Source organism: Doryrhamphus excisus, chromosome 8 (genome assembly GCF_030265055.1).
Source record: "Doryrhamphus excisus isolate RoL2022-K1 chromosome 8, RoL_Dexc_1.0, whole genome shotgun sequence".
NCBI lineage: Eukaryota > Metazoa > Chordata > Actinopteri > Syngnathiformes > Syngnathidae > Doryrhamphus > Doryrhamphus excisus.
In genome coordinates, this window is record NC_080473.1 from 7599454 (window position 1) to 7626548 (window position 27095).

The 27095-nt window shown below is 39.7% G+C and overlaps 2 protein-coding genes across 10 annotated transcripts in view; one reads left to right on the top strand and one right to left on the bottom strand.

Annotated features, from left to right (window-relative positions):
- Window positions 1–21455, bottom strand: LOC131134483 (sorting nexin-19-like). Its single transcript, XM_058079823.1, has 14 exons — window positions 21238–21455; window positions 19777–20049; window positions 19171–19365; window positions 17160–18332; window positions 16190–16388; window positions 15621–15721; window positions 15417–15536; window positions 14582–14691; window positions 14151–14244; window positions 13883–14042; window positions 12962–13088; window positions 4447–4631; window positions 4164–4251; window positions 1–3856 (listed from the first exon to the last, which is right to left on the bottom strand). The coding sequence occupies exons 2-14, from the start codon at window positions 19978–19980 to the stop codon at window positions 3733–3735; spliced, it is 2880 nt and encodes a 959-aa protein (XP_057935806.1). The 5' UTR covers window positions 19981–20049; window positions 21238–21455; the 3' UTR covers window positions 1–3732.
- Window positions 21323–27095, top strand: part of il4i1 (interleukin 4 induced 1) — a 10733-nt gene continuing 4960 nt past the window's right edge. Inside the window, exons 1-6 of one of the 9 annotated variants that reach the window (XM_058079827.1) lie at window positions 21323–22179; window positions 25255–25320; window positions 25696–25779; window positions 25890–25986; window positions 26411–26625; window positions 26690–26802. In XM_058079827.1, coding sequence (XP_057935810.1) covers window positions 25735–25779; window positions 25890–25986; window positions 26411–26625; window positions 26690–26802 — 470 coding nt within the window. In that variant the 5' untranslated portion in view covers window positions 21323–22179; window positions 25255–25320; window positions 25696–25734. Of the gene's footprint in view, window positions 22180–24747; window positions 25780–25889; window positions 25987–26410; window positions 26626–26689; window positions 26803–27095 lie in introns of those variants that run through there. The other 8 variants (XM_058079828.1, XM_058079826.1, XM_058079825.1 and 5 more) reach the window with 8 other exon arrangements.

Below are 27095 nucleotides of genomic sequence, written 5' to 3' on the forward strand. Positions count from 1 at the left end.
TATATTCTAATGAATGTAACTGCATAGAAGGGAATATTTATTTGTGTGAATGAATACCACAGAAGACAATGTGCTGCTGGAATAGCCACACAGAAACAAGTCCTCACCAGAATGGAGAACTTAACTTGGAGAATAAGCAATCAGAAAGTTCTACACACAAGAATGCACAATATGACGTAATGCAAGGAGTCAGTCTCCAGCTCACCTGAAGAAGGTGAGCCTGATTGAGATTGCTGTCAGGTGTGTGCAGGCGGCCCTTCACACCTGCAATGCACTACAAGAGAAAGCAGACAGGGGGCAGCAGAGCAGTTCCAGCAGAAGGAGAATTTTTAAATCATTGTTGAAATATATGCATTTTTGCCTATTTGTACACACTTTTGGAGCACCCTGTACATGGATGCTGTACTAGTATACTGTACAGTATACTAGTGTTTATATGGGAGGTTTTAAACTCATAAACTTGGTATTTTTTTCGTGATGTGGATTTAATTGGCACTGGCAGAGATTTGTTTATGTATATATTCAAGACTATGTTCATTATACATTAGCTTATTCATGTATTTGGGGGGATCAGCAACATTCCAGACACTTGTAGCCACTAGAGGGCCCTGTCGTTCTGTTGTGAGTATTGGCCAGCTTTTTAAAAGTCTGTTAAAAAAGACACACGGTCTTTGAGGGCCTGCATGCAGGCCTACAGAAGACCAGTCATATTCAGTGTCCACCTACTAAAAAGAAGAAGCTCACCATCTAAAAGAGGTTGGCATCCACCCTTCATTTCTATTCAGTGTTTGCAGGAAACACTTGTGGCACTTTTGAAGGGGTCTCAAGTAAATGCCAATGTGTTCAAACATGGGTGTCGTCTGAGCTTCAGTGTGTGTGTGTGTGTGTGTCATCATCTTATTACGTAAGCCAGGAAAACATGAGTTTGACAGCAGAAGGTGGAGCATGCCTTCAGAAAACAACCAGACAGCAAAAGCATGTCAGACAGCATGTGCACAGGAGGGGCGCTGAAAGAGGAGATTGTGTAACCGACTGAGGATGAAGAACATGTGGTTTCCATATAAATCATCCTGTGCAGACTGATTGAAAGAAAAAACAAGATTTTGAAAGTATTTACTACACTAGCGCTAATGACTTAGCTGATCTGTCTGGGGAGTTATATCATACACGATACAGACCAAAGTATCCACAGTTGTTAACCTTGTATGAACTTGGGTAGATGGATCTAAATGTCCATCGTACCAGATTGACACCAGTGTTAGGAAGTCAATTTTCCAGGACAGAAATATAAATAATCGGGATTGAAGAAGTTCATCTATGTCAAATTTAGGAAACCATTTCCGAACCGAGGAGGAGGTCTACAACGCCGCCTCTCTCCCATAAACAATGCTGTCCTTTCATCCTTTCTTAAGAGATTAAAAAACTGCCTTGGCTTCAGGTGGCTCCGTGACCATCATTGCATCTGACTGGAATGCTAACGAGGATGACATCACCCAAATAACTGTCGCTGGCTGGCAGAGGCCCCACTCCATTGTATCTTAACACAGCCACAGATCACGGTCTGATTTCTTCTTCTGCTTCTGCTTCTGCTTTTCACTAAACAAGAAATACTGTTTTAACTGTTTTAACCTCATGACACCCCCCCCAATAAAGAACATAGCCGAGAGGCTGGCTAAACAGAATGAACACAACAAGCCAGCAAGTCTGAAATACCACTAAGCAAGTTCACCGAGTTCCCGATCTCTTTCTATATCATTGAATAGGTACATTTTTCATCCTTCTGAATGATTGCACCAGCGTTTTTGTTAGTGTTTAGTCTCTCTTTAGTCTTTTCATTCATACTTGACTTCATTTTGTCAGGGGTACAACACAGTATAGTCGTCCATCACCACTTTGCGCTTCAAATTTCACAGCTTCAATCTGTCACGGTTTTTGAAATTAATTCTACGGCCTATTATTACTTGGAAAATTTGCATATTTAAGCAATTGTTTGGCCCAAAAGAACATAAAATGCATAGAAATGGCTAAATGAAACAAAATACAACTATAAGGCATTCAAAAGTCACACTAAGACGCTGTGATATGTAGTATTCTAGACCGGGCACTAGGTGTCAGTAATGGTACACTACATACAGGTTTACAGTACATATTCCAGCACATAATGAAAAAAGGTCAGCATGTAGGTTAACAAAAAAACAACATTGAATATTAAATATTAACATATAATGCCAACAAATACAATCGGAAAGGCAGATCAGGCAATCTAGAAGAACTCAAATTTGATGTAAATTTTCTTCATGAGTCAAGTCAAATTTATTTTATATGGCCAAATTCACAACAATGATCTCAAGGCACTTTCCACATGTCTAGCCCCACGCTCCTCACACATTCCAGAGAACCAATATGCAGTGACATCATTCGGAACCATAACTGTTTGCAGCTCTGAGAGAAAAATGTCTTTCCCAGTGGATCCCCCAAGCTGACTAACTCCATAAATAGACTTCGTGGAATCGGGGCTCATAACGTGCACTATTACTGAGGGTCTTTACCGGCACTGGGGCTCTTTTCAGCGTGCTTCGTGACCAAGCTCTGCCATGTTTGTACAATATTTAGAGTGTACACGAGGTGCTGTGGGGAGAATATTTTGCTTGTGACAACAGAAATAGTAATATTAGATTTGAGATTACATAGTGCTTTTCTAAACACGCAAAGCGACACATAGAACAGTCATCACCAAGCAATAAAAGCAACAATGACTAAAGAATATCATCCACTCAAATTTAAATCCAAATATAGATACCAGACATTGGGAATCTACATTCATATACAGTATGTAAACTGGCTTATGTAAGGAATAGCATGGTTTGTATGGCGTAGGACAAAGAAATGGTCATTCCATTTTTAAAATGCAAAAATATTCAACAAAGTGACTGTAGATTCTTTTGTAACATGTATTAACATGAAAAACAGGAGTCAGCATGTCACCAGGCATGAAGCTCACCGCACATCATGGGTAAACCACACACAGGATCACTAACAGGCAAAAAGAGGATAAACATACATTTGTATGTAAAAAAAAAAATAGAAATGTATTTGTCTTAAATTTAGTAAATATAAGTAATTGATCTCCAAATTATTATTACTCCAGTCGTGATCTCTTGGTCTTGTAGCCCATTCCCGTCTTGAGCAGGTCTACCACCTTGTTCCTGAGATCCTTTGCCAGCTCTTTGGTCTTGCCCATGGTGGTGGACGTGACTGTTACTGTGACAGGTGTCTTTTATGCAGATAATGAGTTGAGATTAGGAGTACTTTGCTAAAGGGACAGGGCTAATGTGTGTGATCACAGATACATAACCTTTATTTATCAGGATTATTTGTGTGAAACACGTTGTGTTTCTGCTGCACGGCGGATGAGTGGTTCATAGCTCATAGGTTGGATGGGAAGTTGTGTTTCTCAGTTAAAATAAATCTACCATAAAAATCTGGACTGTTCAAATTTTGTTGTAATCAGCAAAGGATCAAAATACTAATACTTATTTCCAAGAGGTCAGGACAGAATACCCATGAGGTTCATTGATCCAAACCATATTATTCAATACCACATGCATGTGTAATGGTTAGTCTGAACTCTTGGCAACAGTCCCGAGTAACATTTGAGGGTGCTCAATCTCACCAGTAGAATCCCATCAGGCACGAAAACCAAAAACTGGTTTGGGTTGTCGTCTCATGTTCTCATGCCAGGAGCTTCTCTGGGTTCTTGGAGGGGCTCTGCAGCAAACTGTTCTGAAAACTCTGCTCCGGTAATTCAGGGACTAGGAACTCCAATAAAATGTCACATAGGCAGTAAACCAGGTGTCTAAAAAACAGGATATGGGAATTAAATGGGCATGGAGGGTGGCTGGAAGGATTGACATACATAGACAAATATACACACTATATACAATATACACTATATACGATATATGACATTGGTACCACCGTTGGCGGGATTATTCCAAAGGGTTTTCTAAGCTCTAACGATGAAAATATTCCACTTGATTTGCAGAAATGGACTTATCACGGCAGCGTCTGGGGCACGGTCGCAGCTCTTTTGGGGAGTGGCTAGATCAAATATACAATATGTAACAGTCATGAGCTGCGTAAGACGTTTACGTGACGCTCACCTGTTAATGTTGGCATCCTGGAAGGAGTCAAGAACAGTCCGCCAGCTGATCTTGTACTTGTCTGGGCCAAGCAAATCTGAGATTAAATCTGGGGGACACAAAAGCATGGACTCCATAAACATTGGTTATCCTGCTCAGATTCATATACATCCAGAAATGAAGACAGTGAGCAAAGCACAAATGGTTCTGTTGATGCGTTATTTGATGCAAGCTAGGACTGTAAAGCTTATTGAAGTGCTGGAGTATTGCAGCATGCAGCATACTGTCAACCCTACTTGTGTACCTGGTATAAGACTCATCAAACAATGCAAGGCTTCCTCCTTGGTGTCGTCCTTCTGACTCTGACTTCGATCTGTTTCAAAGGTAGAGGGCAGAACTCCTCCTGGCCACACAGACTCCTGGATGGCCTGAAGGTAATATACCCAGGATCTGGTACATGTCAGGTTGGCCACACTCACATCTAGCCATCTGGAATATGCAAATAGACAAGAACTGTTGAGATTTAAAACAGGGGTTTTGTTCATTGATTAATCTGTGACAATAATATGACTTATTTGAAAATAAAGACGTTTCAGCCAATGAGCTAAAAGCCCCGGGCTGTCAACTCATTGTCCAACACAGCTCTTAAGGTGTCATGGAGTGAGGTTTCCACAATGTAAAGCCACACACACAGGCATCCGTTTCACATGTAATGTCATGTCAACGCCCAATAACAGTCTGATGACCTCCCATCAGTATTGGAAAACAAAGTGGCTGGGGAGTTCAATGCATTGTGATCGTGACCAACACTGAATTATCATGTTGTCAGACCAAGTAATCCATTTAAGAAAAAGACCATGAATTGCATTCCCACAGGGATTTTGGCTTTGGGGTCTTCACTTGGCATGGTTTCAGCTGCAATCACAGTACGGTTCCCCTAAAGACTTCAGCATTAGTGTCACATTTAAGGTCTTGTGATGAGTAAATGCAATAGTCTGGGGGCTGCGGGGGCACCTTGACTATTTCATTCTATCCTGACCTCTTTCACACCCACATTTACCATCCGAGCGGGTGGAAACACAGACAGTCGCCACCCAGACTAGGAAGGAAGGTTATTTAAAGCACCAAGTAAAAGCTAAAAAAAGGCATTCAGGCACAGTGGTGGTCACGCTTGGAAAACGCTAAAAACGGAAGATAATACCCAGCTGGTAGTTTGTGAAAAAAAGTTATACAAATGGATGACACCAGTAAAACACACAAAATGTAAACGACTAGGAATGGATGAAGTATTACAAACGTTCAGACTTCACGGTGCCAACCAGAGTGTTTTTGGTCATTTGCTTTGCTTTCATACCACAGTGGAACCCGTTTAAGTGGACAGCCCTCGGATTGGCTGACTCACCTTGTTGACATAATGGAACGTAGCCATTACTTGCACATTTGCTTGAGACGTTTGCCAGAGAATACGGGATGTTTGAACCTACGGCGGTTTGTTGACATCGTGGTCGTCCATCATGTAGGCACAATGTCGCATGTCCATAAATCATTAGGAAGAAGCACAGCAATCCCTTGTGGCTTTTCGCTTCATGTTAATATATGTTAGCATATTACAAATAATACATGATCGCTGTTTCATGGTTGACTGGTCAAAACATATTGAAAGTCAACTCATATGCAGCATTCTGGTCACTGGGCGTCAGGTATAGAGTGAAAAAGAACTTATCCTCCAATTCAGTGTGGAAGTGGTATCTTTTTGGTTTCTTAACTTTTTGTCCTTCTTCTGAGATCTAAGCTAAGATCCTGCACAGAGCCCTTAAACCCCTGGACCTGACCTTGAAGGATAAATGTGTATTTATACACACACACACACAGATGCTTGAAAGAAGAGCCACCATAGGAACATCCCAAAAAACACTTTACATTCCCAGAAATGAGATCATTCATCTGCGGACTGTGAACAATGACAGCCATTTGGGGGACATGAAATTATGGAGGGAACTCGAACCATCACCGGAAAGACGCAAAGTTATCTTGCTTGTGAACCAGAAAGTACACAACAATTGTATCCCTTCATACTGTTATGAGTGGAATATTCCATTGGCAAGCAGCTGCACAGGTTGTCTCAATACACGTTGCATTCATTTTTTCTACGGACCATAGCTCCCAAGTATCTGCAGCACTCATGTAGCCCCAGACCATGATGCTACCACCGCCATGCTTGACTGTAGGCAAGACACAATTATATCGGTACTCACTTGGTACTACTGCTGCTCTATACAAGCCGCACACTGACTACTCTTAACTCATTCATTGTAAAATATAAAAATACGTATTAATATGTCTTTGGTATTGAATGAGATAATACTCTTATACTGTAGATATACTGTAAAAAACTGCACGGCATCATACTTGGAGATGCTAATGCACTGCCATTGCAGTTGACAGACAGGTCATTCTAAGCACTACTCGTGAAGCAAAGCCGTTTTGATCCCACCGTTGTAATGTCTGCTGCCAGTGACGCATAAAGCCCCGTCTAGGCGGCTCAGGATCATCACATCAGCACCTCCAATCAAGCCTCAGCACAGTCTGGCATTCATAAACCTTAGCTCTGTTTTCACGTGTCGTTTAAATGCGGACACATGGTTTTATTGCGACCGTCATGTCGCTATGATTTAATGAAGGTCAAAACCTAGACACGAGACATCCCAGCTCGGGCCTGGAATATCACATATGGCACACAGAGGCTTGTGTAAACAGTCTTACTTCATTCAGTGCATAGGACGCTGATACTTCTATATCTCGTCTCAAGCAGATCCCTGCTTTTACAATAACATTCATCCAATTAGCTTTCTGCTGTCATCGCCACTACAGTCTAATGACAATCACTGTAATGATTCATTTCCTATTGGCCCAAGCAAAGCCACACACAGTTTTCAGTCAATTAAATAAAACCAATGCCAAGTAATTCTATAGTAGATGTTGCGGTCTGGTCGAGTCTTAAGTCTGTACTGCGGTATTGCTACTACCGAAACCACAGTGGTTTTCCAGTTCTACTGTCAAATATTTTTAAGCAGGGGAAAATGAAGAGGAAAATCCCACTGTCTCGATTTATGAACCTAATGTGACATGTGTAGTTTTCATCGCCAGATATACTCACTGTAGCTGTTTTCTAGTGAGTCTTTTTGTTCCCCTTTTTGTGTTTTTGTGCACTTTGTGTCACTATTCCTGGTTTTGAGATTGTTTTTTGTTCTGTGCGATTGTTTTGTTATTCCTGGTATTAAATATTACATTTACCTTTGACCTATCAGTGCTTTATTATTCCCTGTCCGGTAGTTTTTTTGTTTCTTAAATGTTCATCCCAACTTTTTGAGAGGTAACATCACCACATTTTCCAAAAACCTTTTTTGTTTTGTAAGATGTCAGTTTACCTCCCTAAAATTGGACTATTCACGAGACCAACACAAAGGATGTTTATTTTTGTTTCCATGTTTTTGAGATTGTGTTTTGTTCCGTACGATTGTTTTGTTATTCCTGGTATTAAATATTACATTTACCTTTGACCTATCAGTGCTTTATTATTCCCTGCCCGGTAGTTTTTTTGTTTCTTAAATGTTCATCCGAACTTTTTGAGAGGTAACATCACCACATTTTCCCAAAACCTTTATTGTTTTGTAAAATGTTGAGTTTTTCTCCCTAAAATTTGACTATTCACGAGACCTGGTTGTAACCAACACAAAGGATGTTTATTTTTGTTTCCATGTTTTTGAGATTGTGTTTTGTTCCGTACGATTGTTTTGTTATTCCTGGTATTAAATATTACATTTACCTTTGACCTATCAGTGCTTTATTATTACCTGCCCGGTAGTTTATTTTGTTTCTTAAATGTTCATCCCAACTTTTTGAGAGGTAACATCACCACATTTTCCCAAAACCTTTATTGTTTTGTAAAATGTCAAGTTTTTCTCCCTAAAATTGGACTATTTTAGGGAGACCAACACAAAGGATGTTTATTTTTGTTTCCATATATGGTAAAAACAGATGAGTCAAACCTCTGCTCCAATTCGAGCTAAAATAAACCTGCGTGTTTTTCGACATTGTCACCGCACAAGTATGCCTCTGGAGACAGAGGATGAACCAGGAACATCTCAGGTCCCAGGACTCAGGTGAGCGGTGAAAACAGACGCCAGGGTTGTGAAGAGGCCAAAAGGGTTTCCACGTTACTTCATCCGGCTGCTGACTTACAACAGTGTTTATCTCTCATCAAGATCATTTTGCAGACATCCCAATGGTGTTTCAGTATGTCCTACTTGTTCTCAGTAACCTAAGAGTGTTGATAATTAGGTGCCATATTATCTTACATGTGGACCAACACTAAATAATAATGCACAGAGTCTCAAAGGGTCTCAAACCGCAGGCGGACCATATTTTGTGGCCGCCGATTTAAACAGGTTTAAGCAAGTTTGTCCATACTGCTTCGAGGTCATATTTGTTACCAATAAATAAATGTGCTTTACAATTTGAGACAAGTGTATTTCATCCTATGGGCTAAAGTTTGTAGCTTTTTTATACACGACTCCACTGAATTTAATTACAGTAAACCTCGGATATATCGGATTCAATTGTTCCCACTGGTTTTGTCCGATATATATCCGAGGTTTACTGTATCATCATATCGTGATACATCCCAAAAATATTGTGATACATGCTAAGGTCCGTATCGCCCAACCCTAATAAACAATCACCAAAATTGGCCATAACCTGTTTACATATTGGTAAAAAGTAGGTACCGTAAGTTAAAAAAAAGCACCTCAGCAACGTGACCACAATTGGGAAGCTCAGCTCGGCGTGTTATTTTGAGTATTTTTCTATTGACCTTAATTGGTTCGACACAAACCCCTCAGACAGTTTTGAGAAGTCTGCTTTTGTCCCAGGAACATTCTGTGCAGAGATGTCACACCTCCTCCACTGCAGCAATGCGGATAGAGCACATGTCCCATTATGTAACAAGCATCTTTTTTTTTTTTTTAACCAACTCTCTCCCCGCTTCTTCTCATCAATACCAAATCGATCACGTATTGCCTGTCACTGTTCTGACCACACACATAGCACTGCCAGGATGTGAATTCAGGCTGACAGCAGAGCTGCGCTTCCAAAAGTGTCTCCATGCCTTGTGCAGAGACCAGGATATGAAGACACTGGCCCAAGATGAAAAATAATATCACAGCTTTACAGTAAAAATATTAGGATTAGGATTAGAGGAAAACCAGCTAATATACCACATTTCTGTCAAGAATAATCATCTGCTTCTGACATAACAAAGCATGAGGTCAGATGTTGTGTTAGCACACGATAAAGAAAAATCTGTCAGGAAAAAATGCTGTCTAAAATAAACTGTAGGGACTACAGCTGCTAAAATCCCATCTGGGTGGACCCCCCTCCCCCCCAAAAAAATGGATACTGTATCAATACTGCAAATATCTCAAAACAGATACCTGGGAATAAATATTTTCCTGTATGTGGTAAATTAGGAAAACAAAGGTTTTTCCTCACGTTCTTCAAATATGTTGGTATGTCTGCAATTGGCTACAAGGCAAAGACAGGGTAGTGATGTGGTGCTTGGATCTTTGAGGTTAATAATGCTTTTTAAAAAATCAAATTTATTGCAGCGCAAACACACAAAAATAATAAGCCTTCGCTATAATGCGCTTTTTACATTTTGCTAATAAAATATTTTATTATTTTGGTAGTAAATTTATTTAATGAACATGTTGCTTCTGTCCACCGGAGGAGCCCAATAAATGTGATGCTCAGATGCAATGCCTTATGGGGAAAACTGTTTTTGTGGTTTTATTTTCTTTTAACCTCATATTGGGACATATTTGTATATTTATCACATTTGGGCACTTGATTGTACCAACACCAGCAGATGACACAGCACCCCGAAACATCACAGACTGAGGTATCTTCACACTGGACTTTAGGCGGCTTCTGTCCTGTGCCTCTCCAGTCTTACTCTAGACCATAGGAACTTGATTTCCAAAAGGAACAATGTTTGCTTTCGCCAGAGAACAGGACCTTAGACCAGTGCCCAACAGTACAATTCTTTCTATCCAAAGCCCAGGTCCCCAGCCCAAATTAGGAAACAGAGTACTTTGAGACTGTCAGAATATTTTCGGGTTTTCTTGAGCTGTATGCCATAAAAATCTAAATTAAGACAAAAAAGGTTTTGAATAGTTCTGATTTCAAAATTTGAATTATATTATGGAAGAAAATTAATTTTACACAATAATCTAATTTTTTGACATGGCTCTAGACATTGCCAAATTATTGCAATTTCAAGTTTCAACCAAATGCTAAAAAAATGCTTTCCAAATAATGTATTATGCAGCAAGAAGTGCTGAAACTCAAGCCAACCAGCCTCGAACTGCCAGATAAAGATCCTTGGACAGTGAAGCAACGGAGGGAGTGCAAGAAACATGAAAAGACCGAGGTCATTCCCTAAGAAAGCTGCTGACAGGCTTTGAATCATCCGTTCCTACCCTCATCCTCACCTCAAACATTAAGCTGTCATTACGGACTCACGGTGCCATGGGCTGTGTTTATGTGAGCATTAATATCCTATTTTAGGAAGTAAAAATAAAGAATCAATCAATCATTGTGTGACAGGTGCAGAAGAGGACTGGGGGGGGAGTTGTTGCGCCATTTGGACTTTGGATATGCGAATTATGCTGCACAGTAAAGGAAGCCAATACATATCCCAAAAGGATATGGACTCGGATTGGCTCGCTCATGTCGACATAAGCGGTTGTCGGTATAACCAAAAATAGGGGGATTCTTTTTGGGAGTTGCACCTCACGCTACACACAGAAACTGGTTAAATGTGTACCCAGACAACAGCGCCGCATATTTCAAGGCATGTCGTATTTTGGCAGGTCTGAACTCAATGGGCCAGGACTTGATGAGTTGGTTGACTTAAATAAGTTCCACCGTGCATGGTTACAATTCAACACTGGACATATGCATGAGGTGGAAAATTTCAAATTCAGTGTTAATTTCCTCAAAATGTACCTTCATTTTTAAAATCACAGACTAGTGTTGGGGTCTGGAGTGTAGAAACGGTTGGGAGCCATTTAGCGTCAGACGACATTATTCATTCATTTTCTACCGCTTTTTCCTCACGAGGGTCGCGGGGGTGCTGGAGCCTATCCCAGCTCAGACGACATTAAAAAAATAATAAAATAAAATTCTATCAGAAAGGCAGGAAGTGAACAAATGTATCAGTTACTGATTGTAAAAGTACCAGATGGAGGGGTAGGATTTAATAATCTTTGCTTCTTCCTACTCCTTTTGGCCATGTGGAAGTCTGAACTGATTATGGGATGCACTCAATTGTAATCTGATGTATGTTCAAATGAAATTAAACCATTACCATTACATTAGGAGTGGCAGTTTGGTCAAAAATGCAAAGCAACCTTCACAGACCATAGTCCAACAAGGTTGATGAATATTTCATCATATTTTGCCATTGTGAAGATAACCATCAGCGACCCCGTTCTCTACACGACATATGGTATATCTGTAAGAAAAACATCTCTATTTCTTTTTAACTAGAGGGGAGAAGATGCTCTGTCCAAAGAAATGACAAATGATAGCAGATACCTGCCACACAGAGTTGTCACTGCGATGCCGACAGACTGCTGCCTAATATAGACAAGGCCAAACAAAAGCACGAGGCCTTTCATAGTTGGCCAGTGGAACATCTTAAAATAGCAGAGTCTGTATCAAAATGAAGCAACAATATTCCCGTACCGACACCCCAGGGAGCATGAGGTCACAGCACTGGAGCAGGAGTAGAGAGTAGCAGACTGTCTTGGGAGTGTATTGGAGGCTTTTCTTCTTGTTTAAGGAACACATTAATAACTGCTGGGGGTGGGACGACGTGAACTCAGGTTCTACTTATTCCTTTTCAGACATGTTGAATGGTGAAAATGTTAATTATCCAATTAGCAGCACAAACGACCTTACGAACGAACCATACCGGTGTAACCACTACCTCAAATCGTCTGACAAATGCTTTCATTGTACTTTTCTGAGGAATCTCATGTGAGAGAAGCAAAAGTGCAGAGTTTGATTGCAACCGGAGCTGTAGCACGATGGTGCTATCGTCATAGCTCAACAAAGAGCAACAGCAACATCCTGTTACGCTATGCATTTTATCATGGAAGGCCCTTTACAGACTCAAACCATTGACATCGGCATTTAAAAACATACTATTGTCAGACACCTCTGACATTGGCTGGCTTGAATTAAAAGCTGAAAAAGGCTGATGGTGCAGTGGATGAAGCCACAGACAGAGCTGATGTCAGTTTTTTGACAGGAAAACTTTCCAAGCAGGATTACTGGCTTTAAAAAGCAATATGACAGGCAAGTATTTGAACACATTTTTCAGATATAATCAGATTTAAAGGCAAATAAAAGAATTGTTTGCTTTGTCATTACATTCCAGTTATGGTTATTACTTATCATACCTTATGATGACTGACAAATGGAAATGTCTGGCCCAGCCAGAGTTGGACCAAATCAGTCTTGGTCCAAGACTGAGCCTTGGTTTAGTACACCGGGTGCTTTGTGTGTTTTAACCATATGTGATAGATTGTATGTGTTGTGAGGTGCTAATTGTAACACTTACGGCATAACTTTTGACATAACAATTGACTGCAAAAAAATATGTCAATTGTGGACTCTTAATCAATGGCTCGCAGACCCCAGGAGTCCCCAGATTCCAGTTTGAGGATCCCTGCTGTCTGAATGTGTGTCACCTGTTAATCAGGGTCCCAAAGAGCAGCCTGATGGTCCTTTGAATATTCTCCGTGCAAAGCCAGCTCCACTGCTCTCTCATGAGTAGACACAGGATGTTCAACGCCACATCAGCCAACGCCGTCTCGGCTTCATGGAAAACACATAAAGTCATGCAAGTTAAAACTACAGTAGCACAACCACTGAACTTCAAATTTATGAGCGTGCAATAGTTTGCAATAAATTAAAACATTTAAATGTAAGATAAAGAAATAATGGCTTATTGTGCAATGGGGGCGGCGTTTGAAGGTCAAATGTTCATATAGTATTTTTGCATGAAATACAGTACATGGTTGTCATTGAGCCTTTGCAGTAACACTGTATGCACCTGCTGATATCACAATCTCATTCATTTACTAACAGTGCCCTCTGGTGGACAGACAATAATGCAGCAGCTTTTGCCAGCAAAAACAGTTTTAATTCTCAACTGTTGGGTGTGGATGCAGACAACTTGTCAAAAATGACATTAAAATATGCATTACAAAATATTTTGTACCTTTTCTATGATAACACGGCAATTTGTTTTAAATGTTATTTCACATCATTACATGTATTAGTTACTGAAGTTATAATTTTATTTACATTACATTAAAGTATTTAAAATTCTACCCTGTTCAACTTGCAGGTCACGGTATCCCGTAAAAATACAAAACAAATAGTTTGAGGACAAAATTTGTATGTTTTCCTTTTATTAAGTATCGTTTCAGGGGCTGTTTAAATACTGGTATCATTTCAAAAATAACAATTTGGCACTAGTATCAAATAAAATACTTGTTATAAGTTTTTTCCTCTTCCTGATGCATTTTTTGACTGATACGAGTTATACACCAGAGCAATTTATAGTCCAAAATATATTTGTAAAATATAGCCGACTCCTGTCTTACCACGATCATGACTTTCAGTGGAGCATTTATGTTGACTATGTCCCGTTTCTGTAACCAATGGACTATCTCTATCCCCACAGTTTGGCATGGACGTCATGGTGAGTTTTTCTTGTTTCGAGATAAAAAACTGCAGATCCGCCAAAGACATCCCATTAAACATCTGCAAATAGAAATCAAAGACAGACAAGACATTTAAAAGTAGCCTAACATTGGTATTGTATAACTAAATGTAGAAAAAAGCATGACCAGTGAAAATTCACCAACTTACTGTGTGAGTTTGTTCCAAGCTAAACAAAACAGGTGGTCTAATCTCGGAGCCATTCATAAACGGGACGCTTTTACTGGAGAATTTCAAGCGTGACCTTGAGAAAGTGAGGAAGAAAATCATTTTTGCTTATTCACTGGAGGTGGACCAAACACTCCAAACAATATTTACAGGCGTTTTTTTGTGTTACTGTGGTGGCAACACACTCCTATACATTATTAATAGGTAAACGTAAGGTAAAGGTAAATAGTGCCATTCGGTGTATCAGAATATTTTCACTTTCTCTGCATCATTCCATTATTGGGAATCAACCTGTGACTTGGTAGGCCAGGTAACCAATCAGGTGTTAGGATCCGCCCGCTGACCGACTGAAGTATTTCTTTTTACATTGAACAATGAACTGGTATTTCAATGAATTAATGACATTTACATACTTGCTCTTTTTGTCAGTGATCACCTCGCCTTCATTTTCCTCAGTTGGGCTCTGGGGCTCTGAATGAGGAAAAGCCGTCTTCAGTGTGTCCACTATTGCATTCATGACAATCTGCAAAAATATGCAATGAATGAGGTAAATATTTGTTTTTCATTAAAAATACAGGAAACAGTACAGTTTGTTGCATTCATTAGTGTGTTTCGCTGTTTAAGTAAAAAATGTACGCAACAATTTGGCCTCGGTTTGTGTACATTTTCTGGTTAGCATACAATATGGCACATCTTGTTGTGTTAAAGGGGACCTATTATGCTCATTTTGGGACTTTGTTTTGAGTTGTTGACAGCAGCTACACACAATAATCCACACAGAAAGCTTTCCAGATCTTCCAGATTCTGCACCTCTTTCCGCAGTGTTTCCATGGACTTCCTGCTTCCAACCTAAACGGTCTGTTTAATTTACTCCACTCTCAGCCGTTCTCTCGGTACGCTGCACACCACTGTGATTGGTCACACTCCGAAGTGCTCTCTAGGACTTCCGGTTACTACATAAGTATGTAGGTTTAACACAAGAATATAACAACATTTATAGGTCAGAAAAGTAAAAGAAAAACATAACACATAACAGGTCCCCTTTAATAGTACACTGCGTGTGTCCTACTGGGTTGGTAATGTATATTTTATCACAAAACGTTTGTTAACATCCTACTAACTTGCTAATGAAAACCAATGGTTACACTGTATTCGGATATAAATACAATTGATGATATTGTCACATATAGCAATCATCAAAAATATTTGTTTGACTTATGAGGCTTGAAAACAAGACCAGTAACAAACCTTGTCGATGCGTGAGACAATAAAAGGTTTCTTGACAAAGGCAATCCGGGCATCCGTATTCAGAGCCAAAAACTCTTGCATCTGTTCACTGTTGGCTATTTCGGGAATAGCACAGAGATGCTGAAAAAATGTCAAAATGTCATATTTAAAACACATCGAGTGGAGTATTTTAGTGATTTCATCAAACGTAAATGAACTATGCACCTTTAGATAGGTCTCAAGCATTCCTTTCCGAGCCTCGATCTTGTCACTGTCCATGTTTCCAAACGGCATGTCTGGAAAGATTTTCTTCGGACCTTTTACACCTTCAAAACATAATACAGCATAATTTGTAAAAAAAAAAAAAAAGACATGGCTGTTGGTTTAAATGCTAAACACTTATTACTAATATAGTTTAATGAGCAATCTAGATTCTACAGTCGGTCTCCCAGGGTAAATTGGTCCAACTTGAGCGGCCAGACTAAGGCCCCGTCTACACAGGGATGTTCCTGAGATGTTTTTTTCTTTTTTGCTGGGTTGAAAAAAAATTGCATCCACACTATGGTGGATTACTAAATAGTTGCATCCAGACTGGAACAGATCAATGAAGATCAGATCAATTTAAAAAACCCTTATGGACAAAGACAGAGTGAGCATACTCAGGATTGAAGTAACTCAGCTCAGCGGTTCTGGAACTGAAAACTGCTTCCAGTAAGTCAACTCAGAGCTTAGCGTTTGGGTCTGAGTTTGTAGAATTTTCTGGAATAACCCAAAGTCTTAGCACTTTAGCCTACCTTTGATGAGTTTCTTGAGGTCTGTTCTCTCTTCCACTCGTGTTTGTAGGTTAAGAAATTCGCTGTATCGCCTGTTGACCATGTGATATGCCACCGGTTGAATGGAAGAAGAACTTTCGAAACCTATGTGCAATGTGTTGCCATCTTCAGAGCAGGGTTGGAAGTGCACTGGGTTTTCACAAGTCATGGCCGTCTCATACTGAAAGTCATCACAACCAAAGAAAAAATGGCAATAAATAAATGATAAAATCAGAAGTGTGATTTGTCTTATGGTGGTTCATGTTGTTGAAAGAGCAGGTGCTTTGAAAAAAACCTCAGTCGCATCATGAATCTATTTCGTAATTTAGTTACTACAACACATTTATATATCTATATTCTATATTATTAGTAAAACGAGAAAACTTTATACAAAGCATTTACCATATTTTCCGGACTATAAGTCACACTTTTTTTCATAGGTTGGTTGTTCCTGCGACTTATAAATGAAAAAACTGTTAATGTTACATAAACACTGGACACCTTTTCTGTTCATGTTTATTTTTGTGTAGCTGAATAAGCATTGTGTTAGCATATCTTACACCTATTCAGCCTGTTCTCTATTATTTTATTGTTAGAACTTGCCTTCCAAGAGGATGTAGTGTCTGTTTTGGTCAAGTAGTTTGTAAAATAAATTACCCGCAAAAAATGCGACTTATACTCCAGTGCGACTTATGTATGTTTTTTTTCTACCTAATTATGCATTTTTGGCCTTGTGCGACTTATAGTCCAGAAAATATGGTATATTTACATCCTTACATAAGAAAAACTATAAATCGAATACAAAAATTTGGGTCTCAAATTTGATGTAAAAGCAGTCTATGTAATGCCGCTGTAGTACTTTTTACTACTTTGTAGTAATAAGAACACAGTGGACCAAAACGTGATGAGTCGGTCGACATGAATTGGTTTCACTGTACATGGCCGTTCTTACCTTGATGGTGTAAAGAGTGTAAGGGTGTGAGCCGGTGCCACGGTGTTCCTTTGCTGTGATGGTGCCAGTGATTCGAAGGTTTTGGATAATAATCGGTCCATCGGGGCTGCTTAGAGGCTCAAAACTAAATGAAGGCAAGGGTGAAGACCCTTGTAACGGGCTCATGGCTGTCCCTTCATTGGTGTTCCCGATTGGTTCTACAACCAGAGGAAACTCCCTCGCTAAGCTACCATAGCATTCCAAGTTCCGAAGGTTGCTGATGGGAGTGCTATCAGCGTTCTTTTCCAGTGAGTCATTTGGATGCTCTAATGTCTGTAAATTGGCCCCTTGAGGGCAGGAGCCATTTTCCTGAATGGAACACAGGTCCTCCAAGTCATTACTATTGTTACTATCAACAGATGTACCATATTCTTTCTGTTGGTCATACAAGCCCTCCTCTTGCCCAATCATGACCAGCGAGTCTATGGAACTCTGCGTATAGTCACCGAACGGAGAGTCCAAGTCAGAATCATTTTCTTGGTAAAAGGGGTTTGATTTGCTCCTCAAATTTCTTGAGAACAACTGAGCTGTGTCATCTTCAGTTTGAGTCTCCTGACAGTCCGCAGTTTCTACCTCATCCTTATTCGACACAGCGAGTTCAGACATGGCCATATCTGCAGAATTTCCTGTTTCTGTTTGAGGTTTTGGCGGAGGGACATCAGTATTGTTTTGAAGCGGCAATGTGGTCGCTTGCTGCTGAGTGGTTTGTAATTCTGCAGGGAGTGAAGATGAAGATGAATTTAGGACCTCTTCTCCATCCATCTTTGTTTTGCCAAATATTTCTATCATGAAAAGATTTAACCAGTCAGGGTCAGACAACTTCTCAAAAAGAGGGAGCAGGACGTTGCAGGTGATGAGCTCTCCGACAACAAATTGTCCAGTGCGTGTTTCCAAGTGAGGCCGGGGCACTAAGACATGCAGCAGTAAGTCCACCAGTGCTCGGGTGTAATTGACTTCTGCTGTCTGTCCGTTCATGACAAAGTGAGGTGTGGTAATCCCAGAGTACGCCAGCCACAATTTCTTGCTCTCATAGCTGCTTTTGGGAGACCCCTGCTGCTGCACAACAAGCTCTTTGGCTCTGAGGTAGTCCTGCAGATGGCAACCAAACAGCTCCAAAATCCTCTGAGTCAGTCCCTGCAGTGATACAAAAGGCCGAAAACTGTTGGTGATAAATGAACTCATTCAATCCCAGACAGTTTTCGCTACTGGCTATATTTTCATAATTTTGACTGATTTTTTTTTAAGGAATATTGTGTTCCTGAACTATATAGACATGTAACAAAAGAAAGACTCTTTCATCGGAAAAATACATTTTTCTACCTTTTCCCATTCTCGAACATAATGGGTAAGTTTCAGCAAAATATATAGATTTTTCTACAAATATAACCATGACACCATGAACTATTTACAATTTTCACATTTGCAACTGAACTGTGTGTGTTTGCGTGTGCATGCATGTGTGCAAAATTTCTCTTCATTGCGTAGCCTCCTTCACGCAACACGGCAGGTGCCTTTTCTATTCCTGGTTGCTGCAGAGCATGTATTTCATTGGAACAGGTCCAGGCCGTGCTCTTATAAAATGCAGTTCTACCACTTTTATAATAAATAAAATATAAATATAATAATAAAATATAATATATCAATCACCCAATAAATGGAAATTAACTTGATCATTTTGCCTGCCGCCCGGTGATTGGCTGGCGGCCAGTCCAGGGTGTACCCCGCCTCTCGTCCGAAGACAGCACCCCCGCGACCCTCGTGACGATATGCGGTAGAAAATGAATTAATGAATTTTGTCTTCCTGCCTTCCATGGAACAATGGCATAAATGGAGTGAGCCCTTTTGCCAATCACACAATCTCAATCTCTATATACCCAGAATACTGTAGCGTAGTAGAAATTAGTAGAAATTAAATTAGTAGATTACAATATACAGTCATATATTTATTTTTCACAACACAAAGAATAGCTACCTTTCTGTCCACCTGCTTTGCGCGCATCTTCAGCTCCATAAACATGGATATCATGGCCTCTTGAACCTCCTTTTCAAAACCCCTCTCAGAAGACACAGTCGAGTACCAGGAAATAACAAAGTCCCTGATGATTTTCCCCACAGTATTGTGGATCTCCTGGTCCAAGCCATGCTCATCCTCCAGAGAGGAAGGAATCTGAAAAGTAGCAATCAGGGGATTTCACATTTTGCACTGTTGGACCTTAAGGAGTAGAGCTTCAAAATGCAAAAGGAATTCACAGATGACTCAGTCTTATTAGTGACATTAAAAAAAAAACACGAAGAACCGACAGGTGAAAGTTGTCACTCCTTCAATGTTATTCCTCTCAACTACAATGTCCATAAGAATTACATGCACATGCATCAGGGTCAATTATATATATTGTATTAGCCAACCCACCATCACAAACAGGTTGCAGAAACACTGCTCAGTGTGGCCCTAATCATATTTTGTGATGTCCTGATGCATGCTATGTTTAATGTTTTTGTTTTTTTTAACCTGCCACAACTGGACTTTGGATTCTACAACTGCAATACCTACTAAAGTGAAAGGTACACAGTGATTTACCTGTTGAAATGTGATGAACCTCTCCAGGTGAATCACACTGTTAGATTCCAAGACCGCCTGGGAGCCGAGCCACCCCCCAAGCACCACCAGCAGACTGGTGAACATGCAGAGCAGCCAGATATTAACAAGCAGATGAAAAAGCACCAGCCAAGCCAACAGCACACCCAAGACCACCAAAAACCTCTGTCCCAGCACCTCCGACATGCTGGGAGAGTCTTTGGCTTGACACTGTCAAGATGGCAGGTGGAGCTCACGTGTGCATCAGCATCAGATCTAGAAAATAAAAGACGATGTGTTACCTGTAGGGCTGGGCAATATATTGATATTTTTTTGGAGCACGATATCAAAACCAACCATATTGTTGATATCAATATAGATTGGATTTGTACTGAAACTAGCAAATAGTGGTGTACGATACCGCTAGCTTTGGTATCATTCTGATACCAAGTAAATACTCCAGTATCGCGGTATACCAATTTAAAATTAAGGCTGCATCATCAATCTGAAACGACCTAAATCTGAATAATTTTAATGATTTTTTTTTTGCCTTTTACATTATTAAAGCAAAATATTATGATAACTAATAACATGTTGAGTCATGGCTGCACGGCGGATGAGTGGTTAGCGCGCAGGCCTCACAGCTGGGAGACCTGACTTCGATTCCACCGTCGGCCATCTCTGTGTGGGGTTTGCGTGTTCTCCCCGTGCATGCGTGGGTTTTCTCCGGGTACTCCGGTTTCTTCCCACATTCCAAAAACATGCTAGGTTAATTGGCGACTCCAAATAGTCCATAGGTATGAATGTGAGTGTGAATGGTTGTTTGTCTATATGTGCCCTGTGATTGGCTGGCGACCAGTCCATGGTGTATCCCGCCTGTCGCCCGAAGACAGCTGGGATAGGCTCCAGCACCCTCGCGACCCTCGTGAGGATAAACAGTAGAATATGTATGAATGAATGAATATTGAGTCATTTCGCTTTTCCAATATGCGGAGGGACACTGAAAAAGACTAAAAAGACGTATGGAAGTGCTCCGGCCCGCACTTTGAACACCCCTGCTTTAATGAGCTCGTTTTCAACCTGTTCCAGTTCATCGTAATATATTTTTAGAGCTCCAAATGCCTCTAACGGCAAAATAATTTAATGTCTGAGCTAACCGCTACTTTGCTTCGATGTGATTAATGACCAAAATTTCTCCAATCCCCCTTTTCAACGTCGGCAACTAGCGGTGGCAACAAACCAAATAACATTTCCAACCAACAAGATAATTTATGAATGTTACATTGCACTATTCATATCATACACGTCATAATATTCACTCAATTTGTCTTACATAAATGTTGTGGGTTTTCACCCCACCGTCGTCTCCGCAGCGAGACCAAACTATGACACAGTCGATGTACAAAAATGAAATAATAATGTGGTTCTATATTAAACAGAATAACATTAAAGGTTGACTCTTACCTTAGTAAAATGATAAAAATGTCCAATCGACAAGATATCTGTGGTCGAATGTTTACTTCCTGTAGTGTGACGTCATTAGCTAGACGACACACCCCTCGTGACCTCGTACAAAAATGGCTATTGTTGTGAATTGTGTTTATTTGTACCTTCATCCATACGATTTATGTTAGTATGGATGCTGAAGGGCTAAATTTTTGTCTGTTAGTGTTATTCTGCCTTTTTTTAACTCCTCGCTACTTCCTGTTTCCTGTTTATAAAACTGTGTCTCAATTCGCCACTTGTATGGTTACACTGAACCTTTCTGAGTGTGTTAAGTGCGTTCATTCTGAGAAGTACAGTTCATCAAAATGCAATTATCTTACAGTCAAATATGTCGTCAGCGCACTGATGAGTGATTATTATTAATTATTATTATTATCATTAGTTATAAAATGTCATAAAATTGGTATGTTATGCAGGCCAGTTGCCAACAGTTTATGTATTCAGGATGTTGATAGGAATCATGTGACACTGTATGATGGAGGTTCTTATTTACATTTGCACTTTTATGGTTGTGTTTCATGATGTTCCATTTTGCATTTATTTACATTGATGAAGTTTATGTTGTCACAAAGGCAGCGCATCCGTGTGTTTAGACCTCAAGGCAGACAGAAATAAAGTGAAAATGTTTCATGAACAAAAGGAGCAGGTCTTATGTAAATAAGGCAGGTAGCAAAAAAGATTAACAAAAAGTGTCCACAAAAAAATAAAAAAATGAGCGGCATAGAAAACGGATGGAATTGTGGGTTGATATGAGTTAATTTAGTCTTGACTGTTAGCCGGGTGACGACAGGAGATGCTAATAATGCTGTTCATTTGTGTCAACAAAACATGAAAAAGACAAAGTCAAAGCCAGCTGGTGCACAATTTAGAAAGAAGAGGAGAAAGGGGGCAGACTTAAAGGTATTGTGCTATAGTATCACTTTTGGAATATACTATATCATTAAATAAGCTAACATTACACTGTGGCTAGGCTATACTGTTGGTTTGTTTTCTTGATTGAGAGATTTAATTGTGTATTTGTGTAATTGTGTGCTTCAGCTGGTGAAATACGTAAACTCCTTTCAGTAATGGGAGAAAGTTACAGTTTGTGTGCAAAAGTGGTGAAAAGGGGGGCTAGAAAGTGTTGTATTTGAAGGATTTGTGCACTGCAGAAACATTTTTTGGCTTTTTTTAAGTAATCTTTTTTGGCAATGTATAGTAAAACTAAAAAATAATTAAAATTAATTAAAGTTAAAATGATTAAAATGTATTAAAATAAAAATAAATAACCTGTGGCCGCAGCATTGATCCTGCCACTGGGCGAATTAAGTAATTAATGGTGTAATTGTAAGATCTGTGACAGGGGTCTCAAACTCAATTTACCTGGGGCCCCTGGAGCTAGGGTCTGGGCAAGGCTGGCCGCATCCGGTTTTCCAAATAAAAATAAATAACGCATTTATTAAAAACAGAAAAATATACAAACTTTTTCATTGCTTTGGTTCCGATTTTCTACCGTAAAAGCTATGATAAAACATTCCACTGTTCTCAAATTTCTTAATTTTTATTTTTCTTCCCAAAATAAGATGAAAAATAAATAAACAAATCAAGAATAAAGAAAATCAATCAATCAGTAATAAATAAATATAATAATAATAATAATAGTAAAACAGCAGATAATTAAAACTTAAGAAACCACATATAGTTGGTGGGTAGACAAATTATTTTTTTCAGATTAAAATTAACAAAGCATTATTAGAGCCCTGTAGACATGACAAAACAAGACTATAGTCACATTTATACTCTTTTTTATTTACAACATATTGCGCAACTGCAGGGTCTTGAGACACATGCTAACTCGCAAACTAGAGAGCTAGCGACCTAAAGGATAGCCTTCAAGTTATTTCCTTTAAACTTAAATAGCCAAAAACTTACCACTTCCACACGGATAGGCAGGATAACTATTAACAGTTATTTAACCTTTAACATGAACATTAATCAAACGTAATACTTTTTTCTGGGTACATGATACCATACAGCATCCATATCAAACTTGCGCGGGCCGCACTAACATTAAACTTTCATATCAAGGCGGGGGCCTCAAACTAGTGTCCTGCGGGCCACATTTGGCCCGCGGGCCGCGTGTTTGAGACCCCTGGTCTATGAGGAGGACGGCTAGTCCTCATGCTAGTCAAGTCCAGTCCGAAATCATAGACCTCCCATTTTTGAGTCCTTCCAAGTCATACACATTGTTCATTCATGAATGAATCATACTCATGGTTTATTGCCAAATACCAAATATATTGGATTTTTAACATGAACAATCTATTATATTCGACATATACAATGAAAGCGTTTCTCAGTGTGAAAAGACTTAGTCATAGGCAAAGAGTGGCTGACGTCATCGCATTCAGGATTTAGTCTTCCATCCAGAAAGGTCATCCACACATTTGTTGTTTATTCTAAAACCTGATTGGACATTAATTTAGGCAAATTCAGAGGCAAAATATCTTGTCTTGCTGGAAATGACATAACGATCACCTTATGCAACGGATGCCAGCCAAACAAGCAAGTGGCAGCAATACAAAGAGCAAAATAGCAACGCAAGGCAAGTAGAAAGATTATGGAAGAATGGAAGACAGTCCGGCGTCTGAGTGTGGCAAACACCAGGATAATAGAGACCTGATGAGATATGGAAGTGGGTGCACAAGAAAGATACCGCAACAGCAAACCCAACCCAGACAGAGTCCAGAAAATAGTAACCAAAAACACCTTCCTTCCTAGCTCTACAAAACAGGAGAAACAGGGTTCAAATAAAATAGAGTTGAATAAACAGTTCTGCAGTTGGAATCAAATTAAAACAATCCACAGTTGACTTCTCTTTCTTCATTAATTTACTACAGCGTTGTAGCTCAGGGTCATTGCATCAACTAGTAGGTAATATTATTGACTCGGTTTTTGTGGAATATTTTCACCAACATTCTTTTTGAACACTTGTCTCAACACTGCACGTGAACTTTGTTTATTGTGGTGATATAAAACTGTATTCATCCTGTGTAAACATTTATTTTTGCTCATAATTTTTTTTGTACACAACTTTTTATTTGGTTTTCTTTTTACATAAAGATCAGCACTTGTGAATATGAGGTAGCAAATCAGCATGTTAACAAACAGGGATTCATTGAACAGAAATACATATACCAATAAGTGAATAAGTTACAAAAGTGACAGTTAAATAATTACAAGGATGAGTATTATATGTATAGTACTAAAAGGATAAGGAGGTAATGAGCAAATAAAGAAAAATAAATGATAAAAATAAAACAAATATATATAAATGAATAAAAATGTTATTAAATAAAAAATAAAATAACAATAAATAATAATAATAAAGGTGTATGGGGATGGGGGCATCTAATTATTTTGCTCATATTTTTGGATTTCTGGAACATCCATCCATCCATTTTGTATTACACTTGATTACCACTATAGGGTGGCGGGGGTATGCTGGAGTCTATTCCAGCTGACTTTTGGGCGAGAGGCGGGGAACATCCTGGACTGGTGGCCAGCCAATCACAGGTCACATATAGACAAACAACCATTCACACTCACATTCATGTTTTTGGAATGTGGGAGGAACACCACGCACATTCAAACTCCACCCAGATACACAAACACACTGTGGGGCTTCCACACAATTAATAAACAGTTTTATTGAAATATTTGTCAGTAGATGTGGATTCAAAGCAGAGTGGGTCGCACGTCTGCCAAGTGGTTCTGGGTTTTGCTCTTCATTTTGCACTTGACGCGGAGCATGCACATTACACATTAACAAAGTATATGTCTACCGGCATATGGGGTCTGCATTTTTCTGCTAAATTGTAAAATTGTAAAGTACAGCCTGCCTTTGACCTGAAAAAATGCTGTGATCAGCACCGGATCCACCTTATATTGCAGGACTGTTGAATAACCTGCCATGTTCACCTGTGCTTCCGTAAGCAGGTGCCTCTTGGGAGTCCAGCAAGTCAAGTTCTCTCTTTGTGATGTCTTCCATCTTCATGCAAAGTAAGGGAAATTTATTTTGTTACATTTTGTATTGTATATGGCATGCTGTGGCTCTGTAAGCTTGCAAGGGTACGTTCGATTTCTTCAAACGGGAAGCTAATTAGAATATAAGCAAAACAACGTGTGCTTTACATGTTTGAGACATTGACTCTCCAGCATATCGAGTCATACCATATCGGCAGTTAGAAGTACTGAAATGATCAGATGGAGGAAATGGGCTGTGCGGATAAGTGTAACCTCACTAATCTTATTTGTTCAGTGTGGTTGACTTTTAATCTGGTGTGGGAAAATCCTCATTGTAGACCTGTGGAGCCACTCAGTCCCACATTAAATGAAGTGGTGTGCAAATGCATACATACCAAACGGCTTTTCCAGGTTTTAGCTCGGACAGTCTAGCTCTTGCGCTCCTCAGTCATGAATAGGCTGGAGACCAGTGATGAGACATCACCTTTGTTAAAGGTGAGTAGAAGCCTTTGTCACTGGAGATGTATTTTTTTTCTATATTTCAAGAAGAAGCGTTGAACTTTGAGAGCGTGCGCTAATCCCGTCATAATCTCGTCTTCATTTAGTCATTTTCCTCGGACGGTGTCAACACTGAGAGACAACGATCCTCTCTGTGGAGTTTCTCCGGAAGGATGATCACTCACATGTCGCTGTGCAAGTTCTGTATGTACCTCTATACTGTAGCTGTAATTCTGCACCTATTCCGGATGGATTTTGTTTTTTCATTTGACGTTTGACGTATGGATATTATACAGGGTGTCGCTAAAGTCAAAACACACGTGCAATACAATTATTTAAAATTATATATGTAGCATGCCACAGTCGGAAACCCTCCATTGTGGCAGAATTAGAAGAATTATGCAAAGATGAGTGGCCCAAAATTCCTGTCAGAGACTCATTGCAAGTTATCACAAAGGCTTGATTACAGTTGATGCTTCTAAGTGTGGCCCAACCAGTTATTATAGCTTTAGGGGACCATCACTTTTTCACACAGAGCCATGTAGCTTTGGATGTTTTCTTCCTTAATAATCAAAAGTTTGTTTGATAAAATATGGTATATTGTTTATGTTTTGTTTGCCTCTATCAGTTTCGTTGATCCTAGTGGGAGTCGTCGTGTTTGCAGTGAGTGGACTCACCCAAGACCCCCTGAATGACTGTCTCCAAGACACAGATTACAGTGAGCTTCTCGATATTGCCAACAATGGTCTTCCTGCCACAAACATGCCGAAACATGTCGCAATTATTGGCGGGGGCATCGCCGGTTTAACTGCAGCCAAGGTTTTGGAGGACGCCGGACACAAGGTTAGTGGAAATTTAGTTCAGGGGAAATGTCACATGACTGATATTGTGACCTGATGCAACCAAGGTGACCATCATAGAGGCCAGCCACCGCATCGGAGGACGCGTGGAGACTTTCAGGAATACGAAAGAAGGCTGGTATGCGGAGCTGGGCGCCATGCGGATCCCCAGCTTTCACTCGTGAGTGCGTCGCTTTTCTCGTTCTTTTTTTTTACCTTTCTGTTGTTGCCAGCTGTGAGTGTATTCAACATGCTAAATATTTCGTCACTGTGCTATGCATGCCCTTTAAATTGAGCTCCAAGACCAATGGACAGATGATTAGTTATTGATTATAAAAGTACATATCCTGTATAATGTAAACTAAATTAAACTTTACTAAACCATCCGATATCAACCATTTTTATGCTGATAATAATTATCCCTATTAATATACAGTATAATGTCCAGTGCAACCTCAGTCGTCGTGATGAAGG